Here is a 19,691-nt window from a genome sequence, read left to right on the forward strand (position 1 = left end):
TTGTTTTGTTTCTTTAAATTCCACATGAGTGAAATCATATGGTATTTCTCTTTCTTTGACTGGCTTATTTCGCTTAGCCTTTATACTCTCTAGCTTCCATCCATGTTGTTGCAAATGGCAAGATTTCATTCTTTTTGTGGTTGAGTAATATTCCATTATATGTATACCACATCTTCTTTTTCCATTCATCTATTGATGGGACACTTGGGCTGCTTCCATAATTTGGCTATTGTAAATGATGACGCAATAAACATAGGGGTGCAAATTAGTGTTTTTGTATTCTTTGGGCAATTACGCAGTAGTGCGATTACTGGATAGTGGGGTAGTTCTGTTTTTTATTTTCTGAGGAACCTCCGTACTGTATTCCACACCAGTTTGCATTCCCACCAACAGCAACAGTGCAAGAGGATGCCTTTTTCTCCATATCTTGGCCAACACTTGCTGTTTGAGTTTTTTATTTTAGCCATTCTGACAGGTATGAGGTGATATTGTGGGTTTTTTTAAGATTTATTTATTTATTTGAGAGGGAGAGAGAATGTGCGTGTGAGCAGGGGGAGGAGCAGAGGAAGAGAATCCCAAACGGACTCCCCACTGAGCACCGAGCCCAACGCAGGGCTCTATCTCATGACCCTGAGATCATGACCTGAGCGGAAGTCAAGAGTCCAAAGGCTTAATCGACTGAGCCACCCAGGTGCCCCTCACTGTGGTTTTAATTTGCATTTCCCTGGTGATTAGTGATAAAGCTGTTTTTAAAATGAATAAACAAAGAGCTAGTTATCTCCTTTAAAAAACAGTAACAACAACTTTACGTAAAAGATTTAAAACATGTGGACAAATTCGTTGATCCTCCTCCCATCAAAAGGTCCCTTCCCTTGAACGTGGGTGGGCACTTGTGAATACCTCAACCAAGAGAATGTGGCAAAGTAATGCTACATCACTTAAGAGGCTAGTTAGAAAAAGCCATGCAGCCTCTCCCGGTCTCTCTTAGGACACTTGCCCTTGGAACCCAGCCATCATGCTGTGCAGAAGCCTGGGCTACGTGAAGAGGCCCCGGGCCCTCAGCCCTAGCCAAATGCCAGAATCAACTTGCCAGCCAGCTCTGTTATTAAGCCATATTGAAAGCAGATCCTCCAGCCCCCAGTCAAGCTGCTGCATCTGATGCGGCAGAGAGCAGAGAGCCAAACTTGATAAACCCTACACAAATCGCAGAGTTGTGAACAAAATAAGTACTTGCCATTATTCTAAGCCACTGAGTTTTAGAGTGGTTTGGTATGCGGCAATTGATAACTAGAATATGTACTTTACATACTTAAAAGGCTAAAAACAGCATCTAGCCCCCTACTCAATGCAGATACTTCTTTCCAGTAAGTGGCCATCCAACCGCTGTCTGAAATCTTTTGACTAATATGGAGATTAGTTCCTCACAAAGCCACTCCTTCCACTGATGAACAACCCCAGGAATTATGATCTGCTTTATAAGACCGGTTCTGTCCTGTCCAATCTCTGGTCTGAGTTCTATCTTCAGAGGTGACCATTACTGTCTAACCCCCTTTTGTCAGGACAGGGCTTCACGCTGTTAAACAGTAATCCTTAGCATTGTCCCATTTTATAGCCGAGGAACCTGAAGTGCACGAATTGACTGCTTTATCCAAAGTCATGAAACAGACACCAAATAAAATGAAGTTACTTGAATCTCTGGTATAAGGCTTTTGTTTAGTTTTATTTCTATCAAATATGAGACGAATGTAATGGATACAAGATATGTTGCCCATACTCAAATTCACTTATGCCATCACTGTTTAGAGGACGAATCCTCATTTCTATCATCCAGGAGGAGTACTGGTATGAATAACTGGAAAATGAAAATGACTTTTCCGTACCACTCATCTTTTCCTTGTTTGCACTTAAATATTCCTGTTTTAACTCAATAAAACAGTCAGCTCTTTAAGGGCAGGGATAATTTTTATAATTTTGAGTATTCCTTGGTGTTTGAGTATTTATATATTAATTTGCCTAGCCACGAGAGGCAGCATACAGATAAAAAGTGTAAAAGCATTTCTTTCCAAATAATTTAAAAATGGATGGAACTAGAGGGTATTAGAAAGACAAATACCATATGATTTCACTTATATGTGGAATTTAAGAAACAAAATTGATGAACATAGGGGAAGGGAAGGAAAAATAAAATAAGGTAATAATGGACAGAGAGGCAAACCATAAGAGACTCTTGACAACAGGGAACAAACAGACGGTTGCTGGAGGGGAGGTGGGTGGGGGGATGGGATAATTGGGCGATGGGCATTAAGGAGGGCACTTGATGGAATGAGCACTGGGTGTTGTATGCAACTGATGAATCACTAAATTCTACCCCTGACACTCATAACACACTATGTGTCAACTAACTTGGATTTAAATAAAAAAAAACTTACAATCCAAAAATATTTCTCATGTCAATGTAGTAATTGTACAGTAAGCTTTTCACTTTTTCCAAGTTAGCAGCAATAGAAAATAAGGTTCATACACTGCTGATTACAGTATATCAGTTGCCATGACAACACTTAGTCTCCAAACATCCTGAGACAATTTCTCCTAGCTTCAGTCCCCTAAGACTGACCCAATTACATAACTCCAAACCCAAAACCCAGAGGGTGCCTCTCAACAAAGATACTCTGATTACACAACCTAAGGAAAAATTTAAACACCACTTTTCCAAATTGCAAGGAAACTTTTCAGGCAATGAATTATGTTTTTACAACTAAAGTTGAATGGCAATTGTCTGATGTAACTTTAAAACGTATCTCACTTATGTTCTCTGGGCTATATTTGCATTCTGTTCCTTTTAAGGTACAACTGAAATCTTCTAGGGGCAAGCAAGACCATACTAAACTCAGCAGAAGTATCACTGGACTAATACAGAACATTTGTACACTAGCCTAGACTGGCCTTATGAGAGAGAAAGAACTAGAAAAAAAATCTGTAAAATCATATAAAATTTAGCAGGCTACTATAAATGAGGCACCCTAGAGCGCACTCCTAATTCCAAAGAAGGGATGCCTGGGTGGCTCAGTCGGTTAAGTGTCTGCCTTTGGCTCAGGTCATGATCCCAGAGTCCTGGGATCGAGCCCCGCATTGGGCTCCCTGCTCAGCGGGAAGCCTGCTTCTCCCTCTGCCCCTGCCAGTCCCCATGCTTGTGCTCTCGCACACTCTCTCTCTGACAAATAAAATAAAAAATTCCTAAAGAAAAAGAAAAAATCCCAAAAAGGTAAAGCAATGTTGGGAAATGTGGTAGCTCCACTGTCTCAAAATGTAAGCTAGTAATTCTCTTTCTCTAATAGGCCAACAGAGTTCTAAACCGGGTTGTTTTCAAAATATAATGTTCATTTAGTAAGAAAAATTCTGATTAGGTGAGTTGATCAATATTTTAACTTTTATTATGTACAGACCCAGAAGCATGAGCTTATTTTACATATCCAGTAATATGTCTTACACCTCTACAACTACAGTACCTACTAGTGTTCCCCAAAAATGCTCCCTGTAAGCTCAAAACTGTCTACAAATGAAAGTTTACATGCTCATATGGGGGAAAAGTTTAGATGTTGGTGTCCACTATTCTATTTTTCGATGCATTTACTTAGCCAAAAAGCAAAAGAAAAAAAAATCACAGAATACATCCATGTATCTAAAAGGAGAAAGGGGCGCTTGGGTGGTTCAGTCCGTTGGGCCTCTGGCTCTTGATTTCAGCTCAGGTCATGATCTCAAGGTGATGGAACTGAGTTCTGCATTGAGCTCTACACTCAGCCTGGAGTCTGCTCGTCCCTCTCCCCCTCTCTCTCTCTCTCTGTCTCTCAAATAAATAAATAAATAACATCTTAAAAAAAACCAGAGAAAGATTAACATATGAGATTCTAACTAACCTGAACATTATGTTAATAAAGGTTAACTGTAAGACCATTTATTACGAAGTAATGAGTCAAAGGGCAACTGAGACTACTCTAAATAAAAAAATTAATAAAAGCACTTTAGTTTTAGCCTATGGTTTCAAAACACAAAGCTAAAATAAAAATCAAATACACAAGCTTCTCTATGGCAGACAGTTCAAGGTTAAAGAGCATTGTTAGAAACACTAAGGCTGAGGAAATGAATCTTTTTAAAAATTGTCCACCAAATAACTCCGAATGATAGGTGCAATCTTCTTGTATGACAGAAAGCACACCACTTTCCATGCCTACGCAATAAAATGATGCTATCATGTATAGGTAAGAGAATTAATATACCATGCAACCCAAGAAGGATCTGAGAAACGGGGTAGAAAGATGCGGCTCAGAATTCTGCAAAAAGCTTCCAACTGCTTAAATCTGACACTCGGAGAACTGCGTTTCCATGAATAAATTATTCTGGCGATTGAAAATCACGCAGGAAGGGCTATGAAATCATAACAGTCAATACGAACTTCACTATGAAGTATCCACGCATAAAGATAAGTTGCATTAAGCAAGGAAGTAACTGTTTACAACGTTTATTTAAACATCTTTTTGTTTGGAAAAGAAAAATAATTGCCAAATCTATCAAAGGATTTTACTAAGCACAAATGCAGAACTATGTAGAAAGAGGAAACATTATGAAATTTATGACTAAGTGTGTTTTGTGCAACACTAGGGTACGTTTCAAAGCTTTCTCGTTTCTGGCTGTATACAAAAGTAAAAAGAAGGGCGTTTTCATTCATTGAAAACAACAGTAAAATACTGCCTGGTTTATGCTGGTTATTTTCACCATACAGTCCTGACATACGTTCCAAGACTGATTCGATTTTCATTATTCCTTTCGGGTAACTGGAAGAGGAGGAAAAGCAAAGCCGTACGCTCAACAGTTCGCTTCGTAACTGAGAAAAATCCAGCAGTGGAATATACCATTAGGCACCCAAGAGATTTAGCGGCTAGGGCAGACAAAAGAGAAAACGGCCACAGACGAACATGAGCCGCGAAAAAGATGAGAATCGGTCCCACGTGTAACTCGAGGACTGGACAAAACCCCGCTCGGCGCTGCCGGTGAAATGAGCAGATTTCGGGGCATTCCCGGCTCTCCTTGCTTCCCCGGAGTCCACCCCTGGAGCGCAGGGAAAGCCCCCAGGGCTCTGACAATGAGCTCTAAACCCCCTTCCAGCGCTTCGCAGTTCCCCGCGGCGCCCCCTCCAGCGCTGTATTTCACCGCACCCCCAAAAAGTCACTCCCCCCGACTTCAACTACTCGCTTCAGAGAGGAGAGCGCGCGCAAGAGAGCTGCAGCTGCTGGGTCGGCCCTCTCAGGGCTCCCGGGCCGCCAGGGACCCTCGCGGGACGGCCCGGGAGGGCCTGAGACCAGCGGCCACGGGACTTTGGTTACCTTCTCGCGCTGGTCCCAGCTGTACTGCTTCGGCCGCTCCTCCCCGCCCTCGGGCTGCGACTCCTTCTCAGCCTTCCGCCTGTTGGAGAAGAAGCACCCCATGGTCCCGGTTACTCCCCGCCGGCCCGCTCGTTCAGGTACCCTCTGGGAGTGTGGCGTGAACCCCGGGCGCCCGGGCCCCGCAGCTCTCCGGACACCGCCCCGCAAAGCCGTCCAGCGGTCCCCAGCCCGGGTTAGCCCGCCAGGCCCAACACCCCTTCTCTTTCTCCTCTCAGTCGCCCAGACCACCCATCGCAGCCAATGACCACTCAGCGCCCGGCGAGCCAATCAAAGCCCCGCGAGCCCTGCGCGGCCTATGAAGAGAGGCCGACGTACGCACACAACCAATCCACGCCCCGCTCCGGCGCCAGCCCCCAGTGGCGGGCCCTGCGGGCTCTGGCGCACGCACAGCCAAAACCCCGCCCCCGGCCCGGCCCCGCCCCTCCGAGGACTCCGTGGGGTTGCTGCTCAGAGTCCTTACCTGCTCAAAGTCCTGCTTCGGCAGCCGTGTCTCTTTGCCCTTGGTTCTCAGTTTCCAAGTTCTAGGCGCGGGAAGGATCCCCAGTTGAACATTAAGCTTCAGTTTTATGATGCAAGTGGTGAGGGAACAGGAATTGCAGCTGACACAGGAAGAGGCCCTGAAATTCGTAATTTTCCCCTCCTTTCCCCCCGCCGCCCCCCCCACGTTGTCTGACTAGTGTCGTCCCCTTCAGAAACTTCCCCCAGCCACACCCTCTTTTGCCTTCTCTTCCGTGCTTTCTTAATATTCCTACGTATCACTCTTAAAATTGCACAAGTACTTAGTAAAATAATTATTTGTGTATTCTTTCCCTATTGGAAATGTGAATTTCTTGAGGCCAAAAGCCTGTCTTAAAGAGCACGTATCTTTGAATTCCCTAGGCCTGGCTGGCTCAGCTCCACGCTAGGTGCTCAATAAAACGTTTGTCAAATGAATGCATGAATGAATGCATGCTAGTGAAGGAAGTATTTATAACCTCTTTTATATATTCCTTATCAAGAAAGTGACTTAAGTGTGTGTGTGTGTGTGTGTGTGTGTGTGTGGTGAGGGAGAAGGGGGAGTTATAGTAAAGGGGTACTTCTTGTGAAATTTATAGCCTAGTGAAGGACATAAGCATTGCCATATAAGCAGTCAGGTCTAAGCAAGTGGTATAGGGTTTGTGTGAAGGTATTATATATATATATATATAAACACCAAATATTAACATTTGTTACAGTTGGGCCAAATTTACCACAATACACATGTATTGCTTATGTGATAGAAAAGGGTGCCTGGGTGGCTCAGTGGGTTAAGCGTGAGACTCTTGATTTTGGCTCAAGGCATGATCTCAGGGTGGTGAGAAGGAGCCCCCCTCCCAAGGCTCTGCTGGGATGGAGCTTGCTTAAGATTCTCTCTCTCCCTCTCCCTCTGCCCCAGCCCTCCCTAAAAAAAGGCAAGCTGTTGCTTTAATTCTCTGAGTACGGTATTTTGACATCTTGGTAGGACACCAAAATGCGGATCAGCTCAGGTTCAAATTTGGTTATCTTTTTACTTTCCCACACTTATTCACATCTAGTGTATATTGTAAATGAGTCTCTAACTTAATTTGAGCATTAAGAATGTTCCCTTTTTCACTTCCTGCCTTTTATTGCACAATCAGGAAGAAAAGTGCATGTGCTCAAGTATTAGAAATTACTGCAAATTTAAGTTCCAGATCTTAGGCAATAGGGCCTTTACCCTGTGCATACTTTTTCTTCTTCTGATTGAAATGAAAGGTCTAGGTGAGGGTGTTTTGGATAAGACCCCTAGATATTTTATAGTCATACAATGTTAAAACTGTGACCACCATGTAGTGCAGTAGGGGAAACAGAGGTCTACAGTGATGAAGGGACTAATCCGTGTCACAATGAGAGTGGTTGACCAGGGACTAGAAAAACCCAGAGCCTGTGTTGTCCAGTGCTCCCTCCTACCCTGAATGCGTTCCTTTCTGATTCATCTGAAATAAAGAAGTAAAGAAGTATCTGTTTACGCCTTCTGATGCCTATGGGAGCTCTGTCCTTCAGTGATGCTCTTCCTCTTAATGAACAAACAACAAAACCAATTTTAGAGAAACCATCCCGAAAACTCTCCTAGGTTTGAAGTATTCATTAATGAGAAACTCAAACCTAAAACAAAAATCTATATCCGACAGTGATCTTTGCAGGGACCCTAAGCAAAAGGGAAGATAAAGTCCCCATTCTGTTAAATCCCATCCCACCATCACCCCCAGCCAAAAATAAAGAATCGAATTAAATGAAAATTTAAAAATTGGGGACTAGAAAGCCAAGGAACAGAGCTAGTAATAGAGTTCTGCCATGCTCTTTCTTACTCTTTCTTTTCTGCTCCTCTCTCTGTTTTTCTCCCCTCTCCCCACCTTGGATTCTCATCACCACTTTTTTTTTTTTTCATCACCACTGTTTGGCGCAAACCAATTCCCTTTACGTACTCATCGGCATGCACCATATATGTGGCTGAGAACAGCCATCCCAGCCTGATTCCTCATGGCCTTTCTGTCCAAGTGTATGCTACAATCTCTTTATATCTTAGTTCAGATTCTCAAGGAAGATAACCACATAAATTGGTGGCCAATCAACACCAGGATGGTTCTCCCTCGGTCAAATGTACACCTTTGGTCTCACTGCTGCAGCTGCACAGATGAACTTCATATCACAAACATGGGTGGGGAGCAGGTACTACAAAGGGGACATGGGCCGGCAGTTCTTAACTCCGAAGAAGAGTCCAGGCAGAAATCGGTTGTTCCTTCAGCCTATCCCCCTCCTGCTACTTACACCCTGTGACTTCTTTTCTGTAGAAGGCTGCCCTTTGTATTCAGCTTAGATATATTCAGCTATGTTAAAAAGGTGGGTTGTGGGTTTGTACCTGGCCACAGGTCCATGAGAGAGTCTGGGTTTCCCATGTGTCTTGGCCACAGAAGTGGCATAGTTACTTCTCAGAAGACAGACCTGAAGAGGTCTGTCTCCACAGCATGAATAAGTCAATTACCCCAGCAACAGCAGCTGGAAAAGTCCCTGTTCTTGAGTTGACCCGACACATGCTTGCTCACTCTGCACTCAACGGAGGAAACACTTGACAAGTGAAGGAGAAGGGAAGGGGAGGAGTGTTCCCATTACTTACCGCTGTGTAACAAATTGCCTGAAACTTAATGGCTTAAACAACAATTACTTGCTTTGCTCACGAATCTGAAACAAAGGCAGGACTCTGAGGGGACAACTGAACTCTGTTCAATATTGCATGCATTCGAGGCCTCGAATGGCTGGGGGACTGGCCAGAAATCACTCTATGTGAAATCTCAGGGCCTCTCCATGGGATCTCTCCGGCAAGGCCGGGCTTCCTCTATCGTGCGATAGTGGGATGGTCGGGCTTCCTCTATCGTGCTGAGGGCTCCAAGAGGGAGTGTTCCAAGAGACCAAGACAGAAGTTGCAAGGCCTCTTAAGATGTGGTCTCAGACATCACGCAATATGGCTTCCCCTGGATTCTATTGGTCACACAGGGCTGGCCCGAATTCATGAAGGGAGGGGACTGAACAAGGGAATGAATACTGGAAGGCACAGATCTTTGGGGTGTCATCTCAGGGGCTGGCCACCACAGCTGGAGTCAACTCCATCAGTAGTACCACATACGTACCGAAGAAGATGATTGGAAGGTTAAAAAAAAATCGCACAGGCAAATAACTGTTTCTTTCTTTTCATAGACTTTTGAGCCAACATTTTTCTCATACTTTAGCTTTTAGGTACTTCTTACCGATTTTCTTTTACTACCTTATTGACCAATTCTATTTCTAAAGGCATCACAAATTGTGTGTAAACAGGTTTTTCCTACTGCTCTTAGCGTGGGATATCTTATTCACTGTTGTTGGTAAGATTCTTAATGTAAGCCAAGGAAAAAATATTCAAACGTTAGTACAGAAGAGGAATAACAGGGGAAACAGACTTCTAACTCAGATTGGGCTGGGGAGGGTGGAAGAGTCTAGAAAGACTTCTCAGAAGGCAATGGATTTAGCAGCATAAAATAAAAATAATTCCAGTAACTTTTTATAGCAAAGCAGTTCCAATGGAAACTATTTAAAAAAAAATAGCTTTGGGACTAAAAAATTTTTTTTTCTAGTGGAATTTCCATCTTCTAAATATTCATCTCAATACTTTTCAGGAAAGGGACAAACTATGATAAAACTAAGAGCTAATCAGAGCATGTTAGTTCATGAAATTTGTTTTTATTCTTGGGATTTTATTAACAAAAGAGAGCTGCTTGCTATTTCACCCACGCTAAATGAGAGATAATATTTTTTACTTTCCTCTACACATGGAGACAAAAAAATAAGTCTTAATCTGACCTCTAGAAGATCCCAACCCACATAATTGCTACTCGTCAACATTTGTATAGTGTAAAAATAATTCCAGAGTAGTGAAAAAGAAAGATTTGGGCGAGATAACTGATGCCACAAGGCAAAAGTTTTAGTAAAAGGAGATCTGATAGCATTTCCTAAATCTTATACGAGAAAATGGTTATTATCTTATAGATGGCCATTAGCTAGGCAGGCCTGACACTTCCTGGGGCTTTTAAGAATAGGATTTCTTTCCTCCTCCACCTCTCCCAGTTCCTGACAAAAGTAGAGAAAAAGTGTTCATTCTAGACAAAAATCTTTCCTAAGAGCTGCTCTGCTGGTTGAGTATGATGCTCACCTCCTCAGCTTCCTGCCGCAACCCCCCAGCTGCATAGTACATTCTAAGACCAGGATAAGAAAGTGAACCAGGGACGAAGAGATCCCTTTGGTACTTCTTTCGTGTGCTCACTAATTCTTGATGCCAAGGATGGCATCGAATAAACAACAATTCACTCTAAGGCAGGGAGAAACCCAGGATTAGTAGGGTTTGAAGTTTATGCGATTTGGATTGGGTCCTTTTTTAAATTGAGATATAAGTGGCATACAGCATTATATTAGTTTCAAGTGTACAATGTAGTGATTTGATATTTGTATACCTTGCGAAATTATCACCACCATAAATCGAGTTAACATCCTGCCATATATGCTTACAGAATTTTTTTATTCTGATGATGAGAACTTTTAAGATGTACTGTCTTAGCAATTTTCAAATATGCAATACAGTATTATTAACTGCAGTCACCACGCTGTATGTTACATCCCCAGAACTTCTTTAAATTTAATTTTATTGTTATGTTAATCACCATACAGTACATCATTAGTTTTTGTTGTAGTGTTCCATGACTCATTGTTTGCGTATAACCCCCCGAACTTTTTTATTTTATAAATAGAAGTTTGTACCTTTCGATCACCTTCACCCATTTTGCCCACCCCTACCCACCCCCCCTCCGGCAATCATCAATCTGTTCTTTGTATCTATGAGCTTGAGTTTTGGTTTTTGTTTGTTTGTTTAGATTCTACATATGAGATCATGTGGTATTTGTCTTTCTCTAACTGACTTATTTCACTTAGCATAATGCCCTCAAGTTCCATCCATGTTGTCACAGATGTCAAGATTTCATTCTTTTTTACGGTTGAATAATATTCCTGTGTGTGTGTGTGTGTGTGTGTGTGTGTGTGTGTGTGTACACATCCTCTTCTTTATCCATTCATCCATTGATGAACACTTATGTTGCTTCCATATCTTGGCTATTGTAAATAATGTTGCAATGAACAAGAGGGTGCATATATCCTTTCAAGTTAGTGTTTTCATTTCCTTCAGATAAATACCCAAATGTGTGGTTGCTAGATCACATGGTAGTTCTATTTTTAATTTTTTGAGGAACCTCCATTCTGTTTTCTGTATCGGCGACACCAATTTACATTGGGTTGGGTCGTTTTTAAGAAAAATAATACAAAAATATGAATAGCAAATTGCTAGGACCCCTGCTGGGGTATGTACAGGACTTATACAAATGAAGGGCTCTACCATTTATGTTCCATTAGTTATACTATAAGCTGCCTATCCAAGGGTATTAGGGATATTATTTCTTGGTGAGTCAGATCTAAGTTTGGACATACTACATGTTTTTCATGTACTAGTTGGCTTCAGAATATATATATATATATATATATATATATATATATATATATATATGGCAGCCCATTATACGAAGGATTAAGAAGACCATACTTTCCTGGCAGTTGTAGATCTGCCACAACTTATGAAAACCTTCAATGGGAACAGAGAAGTCAGCCGGCTCAGGCTGCTGAAAGCCAATCAAAAATCAGGCACTAGAGTCAGATATGCAAAGAACAAAATTCCTAATGCTAACTATACCGACCTGTTAACCATCCTCAGAGACATTCAGACAACCAGAGGTCCCAATTTGGTCAAAGTCTTAAAAACTTTCCAGTGAGAAAGAAAAGTTAGGATCTTGACATTTATATGTGGGCTCAGCGTTTCGATTCTAAATTGGGTTTGACTACAAATTTTTCTTTTTTCAAACTGTTCATAAGACTGATGTTTACACTTCCTGTTGAGACAGTGTAAGCCCTTATCAAACCTGTCACATTGTTCTTTCTTGGGAGTCGAAATAAATTCAGTTCCTACATCTCTTGCCCAGCTTTTTATTTTAACAATGGTAACATTCAATTTTATAGTCGCTTACCCCATTGCCTACTCGTTGATAAGAAACCCTTCCTTGAAAAGGGTCCCACCAGGGGCACCCGGGTGGCTCAGTCAGTTAAGCATCCGCCTTGGGCTCAGATCATGATCTCAGGGTCCTGGGACTGCGCTGGTTGGGCTCCCTGCTCAGTGGGGAGTCTGCTTCTCCCTCTGCCCCTCCCCCCACTCATTCTCTCTTTCTGTCAAATAAATAAATAAAATCTTTAAAAAACAAAGAAAAGGGTACTACCAAAGTGCAATTTTCACACAATTAAAAACATAATTCCTATACCAATTGACAGTGATCCAGTGTCCAATATTTATTTAATTCATTAATGAGGAAGCCCAAAGGTCAACAAGTTGGTTCAAAGTGGATATGAGAAAGAGGGCTTTATAGAGTTTAGTGAAGAAAAAGGACTATTGAAATAACATTGCTACCATGAATACAAACCTGGTTAACGTCCTAAATGGAAAAAGACACAGGAGATTTGGGATCTTTTCAACCAGGCAGAAAAGAAAATCATCACACTTTGCCAGTTTTCTGTAAGTTGACCTCTAACTTTACAGACTTATCAAATATCTGAGTACTAATCAGCAGTACACTGGATGCCAAACAAGTTACATTCTGTTAAAGAGTCAGCTAAACCGGGGCGCCTCGGTGGCTCAGTTGGTTAAGCGACTGCCTTCGGCTCAGGTCATGATCCCGGAGTCCTGGGATCGAGTCCCACATCGGGCTCCCTGCTCAGCAGGGAGCCTGCTTCTCCCTCTGACCCTCCCCCCTCTCATGTACTCTCTCTCTCTCTCATTCTCGCTCTCTCAAATAAATAAATAAATCTTTAAAAAAAAAAAAAAGAGTCAGCTGAACCTTAGTCAAGCGTATAGGACAGTGCTCCCAGAACAGCATTTAAAGGCCATGAAATCAACTTGCTTCTTCCCAGATTTTATCTCATTTTTATTAACATGACTCCAGGGTGGTGTGATAGCTGCTAGTTTCCAGTAATCGACAGTGAAATCACAAGATTTGCAGTTTAGTATTAGTATGCCCCTCAAGAATTTTGGTCTGGAATTCGAGGCCTTGTTGGTTGTCTTCTTTGGGTTTTAGGCTTGCAAAAGAATGTTTCTTCATGATTCATTTTTCTAACCTCTTGGTCCAAGAGTAGACTGCCAAATTAGCCAAAGTGAGCAACTGGTGATGGAACGAGTTGGGAAAATCTTAGGCTGGAAAAATCTTGGGCTGTGCTATGTATGGGTTGAACTGTGTTCCCTCCAAAGTCATATGTTGAAGTCTTAACCTCCAGGACCTCAGGATGTGACCTTATTTGGAGGTAGGGTGTTTACGGAGGTAATTGAGTTAAAGTCATTAGGGTGGGCCCTCATCCAATATGACTACTGTCCTCATAAGAAGAGGAAATTCAGACACAGACACTCATAGAGGGAAGACATTGTGGGGAAACACAGGGAGCAGATAGCCACCTACCAGCCAAAGACAGTGGTCTTTGGACAGATCCTTCCCTCACGGCCCTCAGAGGGAACCAACCCAGCCAACATCTTGATCTGAGACTTCCAGCCTCCAGAACTTTGGGGAGACCATGCATTTCTGTTGTTTAAGCATCAACTCCCCCAACCCCCAGGCTGTGGTCATTTGTTATGGCGGCCCTAGGCTGACTGTGGGAGTTTCCCTTCTGCCATCATGTGGAATGAGGATCTGATTTTGTTCAGGCTTGTGATCAGAACGCAACATCTCCCTGGGTGAGAGCTTTAGTACACAGCTATCAACAGGAGTCACGGGATTGCGCTTTCAACTTCTGAAGTCCTGCTTCAGTCCATTTATAATGGAAAATGTTCCAGTTGGCACATTAGCCAGGCTATCCTCCATCAAGATAAGTCCTAACATTCTCAGTGCATGCTAAGCCCCCAGAAACCTCACTGAGAATGCCAGAGGCCTTTTCGAAGCCAGTGGATATGATGGGCTACTCTTGGTTATGGCTGCACACACCTGTTCTCTGGGCCATCCTATGGCTCAAAGCCACAGAAAGATCTGAGGAGGGCCTAGTGTTAAGCGGGTTCAACTGGTGCTGATCGGCAATACTTACGACCTCTCTGGCAACAGAATACGTGCTGTAGGTGCAGATTTTTCATTGATCTTCTTGTACCTAGTGAAGGCAGTGGCTTGTTTAAAACTAGTGAGGTTTCCTCTAAACTCTGCAAGTTGTAAAAAGGTCTAGAATTCCAAGACTCTTTACCTGCATGTTGTGGAGGGGTGGCCCCACCATGGTGCCCTGGTAACCTTGTGTGTATCCACAGAGGGTACATAGACAAGGCTTGGACCTCTCTGGCTCTAAGTCTTGGCAGGGATGCCTCTGATCCTTCTGGAACATGAGAGCATGGGAGGCTTGTGAGGAGCTGCTTTGAACCCATTTTACCACTCACCTCCCTGTCTCGCCCCTGGGAGATATCAGCCTGGAAGACTGTCATGTGATAGTTTTTTTTTTTTTCATGGAAATATATTTGACATATAACTTTGTGTAAATTTAAAGAAGTACACACGTACACGATGTTCCTTTGATACATTTAAATATTGTAATATGTTTGCCATTGTCACAATAATTAACACCTTTATCAAGTAACATAATTAGCATTGCTTTTTAGTGGTTGGAATAATTTAGTTCTACTTTCTGAGCAAGTTCGGTGATTATAATACAATATTGTGAATATTCACTATGCTGTGCGTTAGATCCCTAGGGTTTTTTTCCTACTCATCCCAAGTTTGTACCTTTAAACAACATGTCTCCTATCACCTCACCCCCCCATCCTCTAGTAACCCCCATTTTACTTTCTGTTTTTACAAGTTTAGTTTTTTTAGATTCCATATATAAGGGAGATGATACAGTGTTTGTCTTTTCTCTGGCTGACTTATCTCACTTAGCATAATGTGCTCTGAGTCCTTCCATGTTGTGGAAATAACCTAAGCACCCATCAATGAATGAACGGATAAAGATGTGGTACACACACGCACACACACACACACACAGAGGAATATTATTCAGCCATGAGAAAGGACCTGCCTTATCATAAACTGGGTGCTGATAGGTATGAGGCTTTCTGCCTTGCCCCCTTAGGGCAGAGCTGCAGGCTATAAAACCACTTAGCCGCAGTCTAGAATATGCTCCCGAGCAACAGAGTGTCCTATCACTTGTGTTCCAGTCATTTGGCCTCCTTCGTTTCAGTACTGCCCTGCTCACCGGCCATGGGGAGCTAGCCTCTTCCTTTGGCTACGCTCTTCCTTCCATTGCCTTTGTGAGTAAAGAACTAAATCTGAAAAAGGGCTTGTTATTTCTTGACCAACAGAATCTGTCGTCTGGCTTTGCTTCGCGCTTGACACGTAATCACATGCTATCCAGCCAGAGACAAAGGCTGGGGTCTTGGAGGAAGAGGGAACAGGAAGAAGGCTTTTTGTTCTGTTTTGTTTAAAGATGTTATTTATTTATTTGAGATAGAGAGAAAGCACAAGCAGGGGGGAGGGGCAGAGGGAGAGAGACAAGCAGAGTCCCTGCGGAGCGGGGAGCCTGATGCGGGGCTCGATCCTAGGACCCTGAGATCATGACCAGAGCCGAAGGCAGCTGTTCAACCAACTGAGCCACCCAGGTGCCCCGAACAAAACTTTTCTAAAGTGTGTGTGAGAAAATACTCACGCATGATGTGGTGAAAAATAGAACACAAGTTGCATATTGATATAGAAAAAAATCAATGTAAAATTTATATAAGCATAGAAAAATGTGCAAGGAACTATGTTAAAATATTAACTGGTTGTCTGTGGATGGTGGGAATGTAGTGTTTATTATTTTATTATTTGTACTTCCAAAGAAAAAAAGGGTATGTGTTATAGGTATAACCTGCTTCAGCAAATTATGTAAAAAATCACATCTTCAAAAAACTTCAGTTATTCTCTTTCCTCTGTCCTTATAAGCAGGCACTCCAGTATCTTCCCCCATAAGGGGAAGTGGAGGGAGGAAGGAGCCAATGGGAGGCCTGTGACAACTAACGGCCTCAACTCGAGTTACCCCACAGATGGCTTTTCTCTCACGGCGGTTTTACAGGGTGTGTGTGGTGTGTGTGTGTGTGTGTGTGTGTGTGTACTTGCCAACGGTACCTCCACCTCTGCCTTTCCAAGCTTACAGAATCCTCGATTTCTGGTGTATGTTGACCAGCTCATTATTTCTATTTCATACTATTGCAGCTTTCACTATGAGACATAAAATAGAGTTTTGTCCTGCTCAGTTTTCTATGCTGAGGTCTGAAAATGATATCAAACTTTTTGAATCTTGGTGGATTGATTCTGAACAGCAACAAAAGGCAGAATATGTTCATATTCACAGTGACAAGACCCAGAAGACTTGGGTTCATCCCTGATTGATGGCCACACCCGCCCCAACCTCTGTGAGGAAAGAGGAACCGAATCAACATAACCCAGTCCAGAGCCAGCTCTCGTGTGAATCAGTATTCCATGCATAAACGTGTCTCTGCTTGGCCTCCAGGCAGTTGGCATGGCAGTTATGATGGTAGCCAGAGTTCTCTCATGGGGTGTCCAGGAAACTCTCATAAAATCCTGGAAAGAAGTGTATTTTCTCCCTTGGTTAGCACTGTTGGGGTGTTGTCACCCTCAGGGGCAGTGAAAGGGAAGAACTGAGTCTGGTAAATACAATCGCCTCTAATGAAAATAATCAAAACTTCATTTTCATCCCTTAAGTTTCTCTTTGTTGGCTCAAGGTTGAGGGGATACAATCTGACTTGCGCTTCCTTTTCTTACTCCTGGGAACTGTACCAAGAGGATATGCTTTTTCTCTGCTCTTCTGGTGCTTAGCCAGGTTGGAAAATAAGCAGAAGACTTTATTTTTATTTATTTATTTATTTGAGAGAGAGAGAGAGTGAGAGGGAGGGAGAGAGCACAGGCAGGAGGAGTGGCAGAGGGAGAGGGAGAAGCAGGTTCCCCGCTGAGCAGGGAGCCCGATGCGGGGCTGGATCCCAGGACCCTGGGATCATGACCTGAGCTGAAGGCAGACGCTTAACGATTGAGCCACCCAGGTGCCCCATAAATAAAATCTTAAAAAAAAAAAAAAAAAACAAAGTCCCACGACTCCTGGCATTCGATGAACTCACTGGCTCAATAACAGTTTACCTACCGTCACATGAATACTTTATTTATCTTCTTTCCTTGTCTTTAATTAAATGTCTTAGAAATTTTGAAAGGTTACAGAGGAGTAGGGACTGTAACTGGCTTATCTTCCGGGCTAGGAAATGTTCTCGTTGGCTCTGGATGTGAGTTTGTTGAGGAGGAGTCTCACATAACAGCCGGGTAATACCCTAAAGCGTTGGCATTGACAGCAGAGTGCTTCTTTCCCAGTCCACGGACCGCTGAGGACTCCATCTCTGTCCTTTTAGACTGTACTTTTTCACCACAGGTAACATTTGTAAACTCTCCTTTGTGTTGCGAGTTTGTAATTAAAGATATGTAGTAAAATGTTAGAGCAGGTGTCAAAAGACCTTGACAATTATAAGGATAGCAATTCAGTTTTTGCTTTTTTTTTTTTTTTGACTAAGCAGTCATCTAACTTCAGCTCTTAGACAGAATTATTAACAAAATAATGATTGAGCATCTACTAGACCCCCAGGTACTGGGTGCTGGGGATATATTAGTGAGCGAAACAGACAACTTCTGGCTCTCATGGAGCTTGTATCCTCGTGCTGTAAACAAATATGAGTCATGTCAGGTGGAGATAAGTGCTGCAGTAAATAAGCTGCAAGGATAGCCCTTGTCACCATCGGTTCCTTCCCACCCTGCACCTGCATGCTGTTCTTCCTGCTGAGTGGTGGAGTCTCTTTTCTCTCTCCTTTTGTCTGGGCTGGCCTTGTTTCTTTCCTTGACCACGAGTATGTTGCACAAGAGCCACCATATTAATTCTGGGTATAGCTTTTTTTTTAAAAAAAGATTTTATTTATTTATTTGAGAGAGAGACAGAGAGCACAAGCAGGGAGGAGAGGGAGAAGCAGGCTTCCCGCTGAGCAGGGAGTCCGATGTGGGGCTCGATCCCAGGACCCCAGGGCTGTGATCTAAGCTGAAGGCAGATGCTTAAAGACTGACCCACCCAGGCGCCCCTCTGGGTCTAACTTTTAAAAAGCCGGGCAATTTTCACCTCAGCTAAGGTAAAAAGCCAGCACCCATATAAGAAATCCAACTCTCCCTGAGGCCACCCTTCTCTGAGGAATTCCAAGCTAGCCGTGTGGTGAGTCTCTCATGGAGGAGAGCTGAGGAACCCAGATGACAGCAAGAAGTGAGGCCCTTTACACATGAGGCCAGCTCCCAGACATTACATCTGTCCCAGTCGAGGCTCCAGAATGCCTGGATCTCCATCCCACAAAATTTGGAGTAAATAAAATCGTTGTTGTTTTAAGCCACTAAGTTTTGGGGGGTGGTTTGTTGTGTAACAGTGGGTTGCTGGGACAAATGCTCAGGAGAAGAATAAATCAGGAAAAAGAGAGGGGGAGAGGCAGGGGTCCTATTTTAGAAAGAGTAGTCAAAAAAGCCGAAACCTTGCCATTTGCAATGATGTGGATGGAACTAGAGGGTATTATGCTGAGCGAAATAAGCCAATCAGAGAAAGACATGTATCATATGACCTCACTGATATGAGGAATTCTTAATCTCAGGAAACAAACTGAGGGTTGCTGGAGTGGTGGGGGGTGGGAGGGATGGGGTGGCTGGGTAATGGACATTGGGGAGGGTATGTGCTATGGTGAGCGCTGTGAATTGTGTAAGAGTGTTGAATCACAGGGGCACCTGGGTGGCTCAGATGGTTGGGCGTCTGCCTTCGGCTCAGGTCACGATCCCGGGGTCCTGGGATCGAGCCCCGCATCGGGCTCCCTGCTGGGCAGGGAGCCTGCTTCTCCCTCTGCCTCTCTCTCTCTCTCTCTCTCTCTCTCTCTGACTCTTACGAATAAATAAATAAAACATTTAAAAAAAAAAAAGAGTGTTGAATCACAGACCTGTACCTCTGAAAGAAATCGTACATTATATGTTAAAAAGAAAAAAAAAAGAAGAAGATAGCAGGAAGGGAAAAATGAAGGGGGGGAATCGGAGGGGGAGACGAACCATGAGAGACGATGGACACTGAAAAACAAACTGAGGGTTCTAGAGGGGAGGGGGGTGAGGGGAAGGGTCAGCCTGGTGATGGGTACTAAGGAGGGCACGTATTGAATGGAGCACTGGGTGTTATACGCAAACAATGAATCATGGAACACTACATCAAAAACTAATGATGTAATGTGCGGTGATTAACATAACATAATAAAATTTAAAAAAAAAAAAAGAAAGAGTAGTCAGGGATGGCACCTCTGAGAAGGAGACATTTGAGCAGAAACCTGAGGACAGGGACGGACCAGACCATTTGGCTGTCTGGAGCAAGTGTTCCAGGCAGAGGCATCAGCAAATGCTGGCGCTGAAAGGTAGAAAATATTTGGAATGTTCTAAGAACAACACAAAGGCCAGTGTAGGTCCGAGCACAGTGAACAAGAAGGAGATTAGCAGAAAATCTAGGCACAAAGGGAGGCAGCACTGGATCAGGTAGGGACAT

The 19,691-nt window shown here is 43.2% G+C and overlaps 1 protein-coding gene across 3 annotated transcripts in view; it reads right to left on the reverse strand.

Annotated features, from left to right (window-relative positions):
* The window catches only part of RP2 (RP2 activator of ARL3 GTPase), a 52,628-nt gene extending 46,601 nt beyond the window's left edge, over positions 1-6,027 (reverse strand). The window contains exons 1-2 of one of the 3 annotated variants that reach the window (XM_027607387.2): positions 5,899-6,027; positions 5,379-5,457 (exon numbers count right to left, since the gene is read on the reverse strand). Coding sequence is in view for 2 of the 3 variants with exons in the window: in XM_027607385.2 (XP_027463186.1) it covers positions 5,379-5,480 (102 nt within the window). In the remaining variant the exon portion in view is untranslated. Of the gene's footprint in view, positions 1-5,378; positions 5,706-5,898 lie in introns of those variants that run through there. The other 2 variants (XM_027607385.2, XM_035725745.1) reach the window with 2 other exon arrangements.
* Positions 6,028-19,691: the final 13,664 nt, after the last annotated feature.

Source organism: Zalophus californianus, chromosome X, assembly GCF_009762305.2.
Source record: "Zalophus californianus isolate mZalCal1 chromosome X, mZalCal1.pri.v2, whole genome shotgun sequence".
NCBI classification, from domain to species: Eukaryota; Metazoa; Chordata; class Mammalia; order Carnivora; family Otariidae; genus Zalophus; species Zalophus californianus.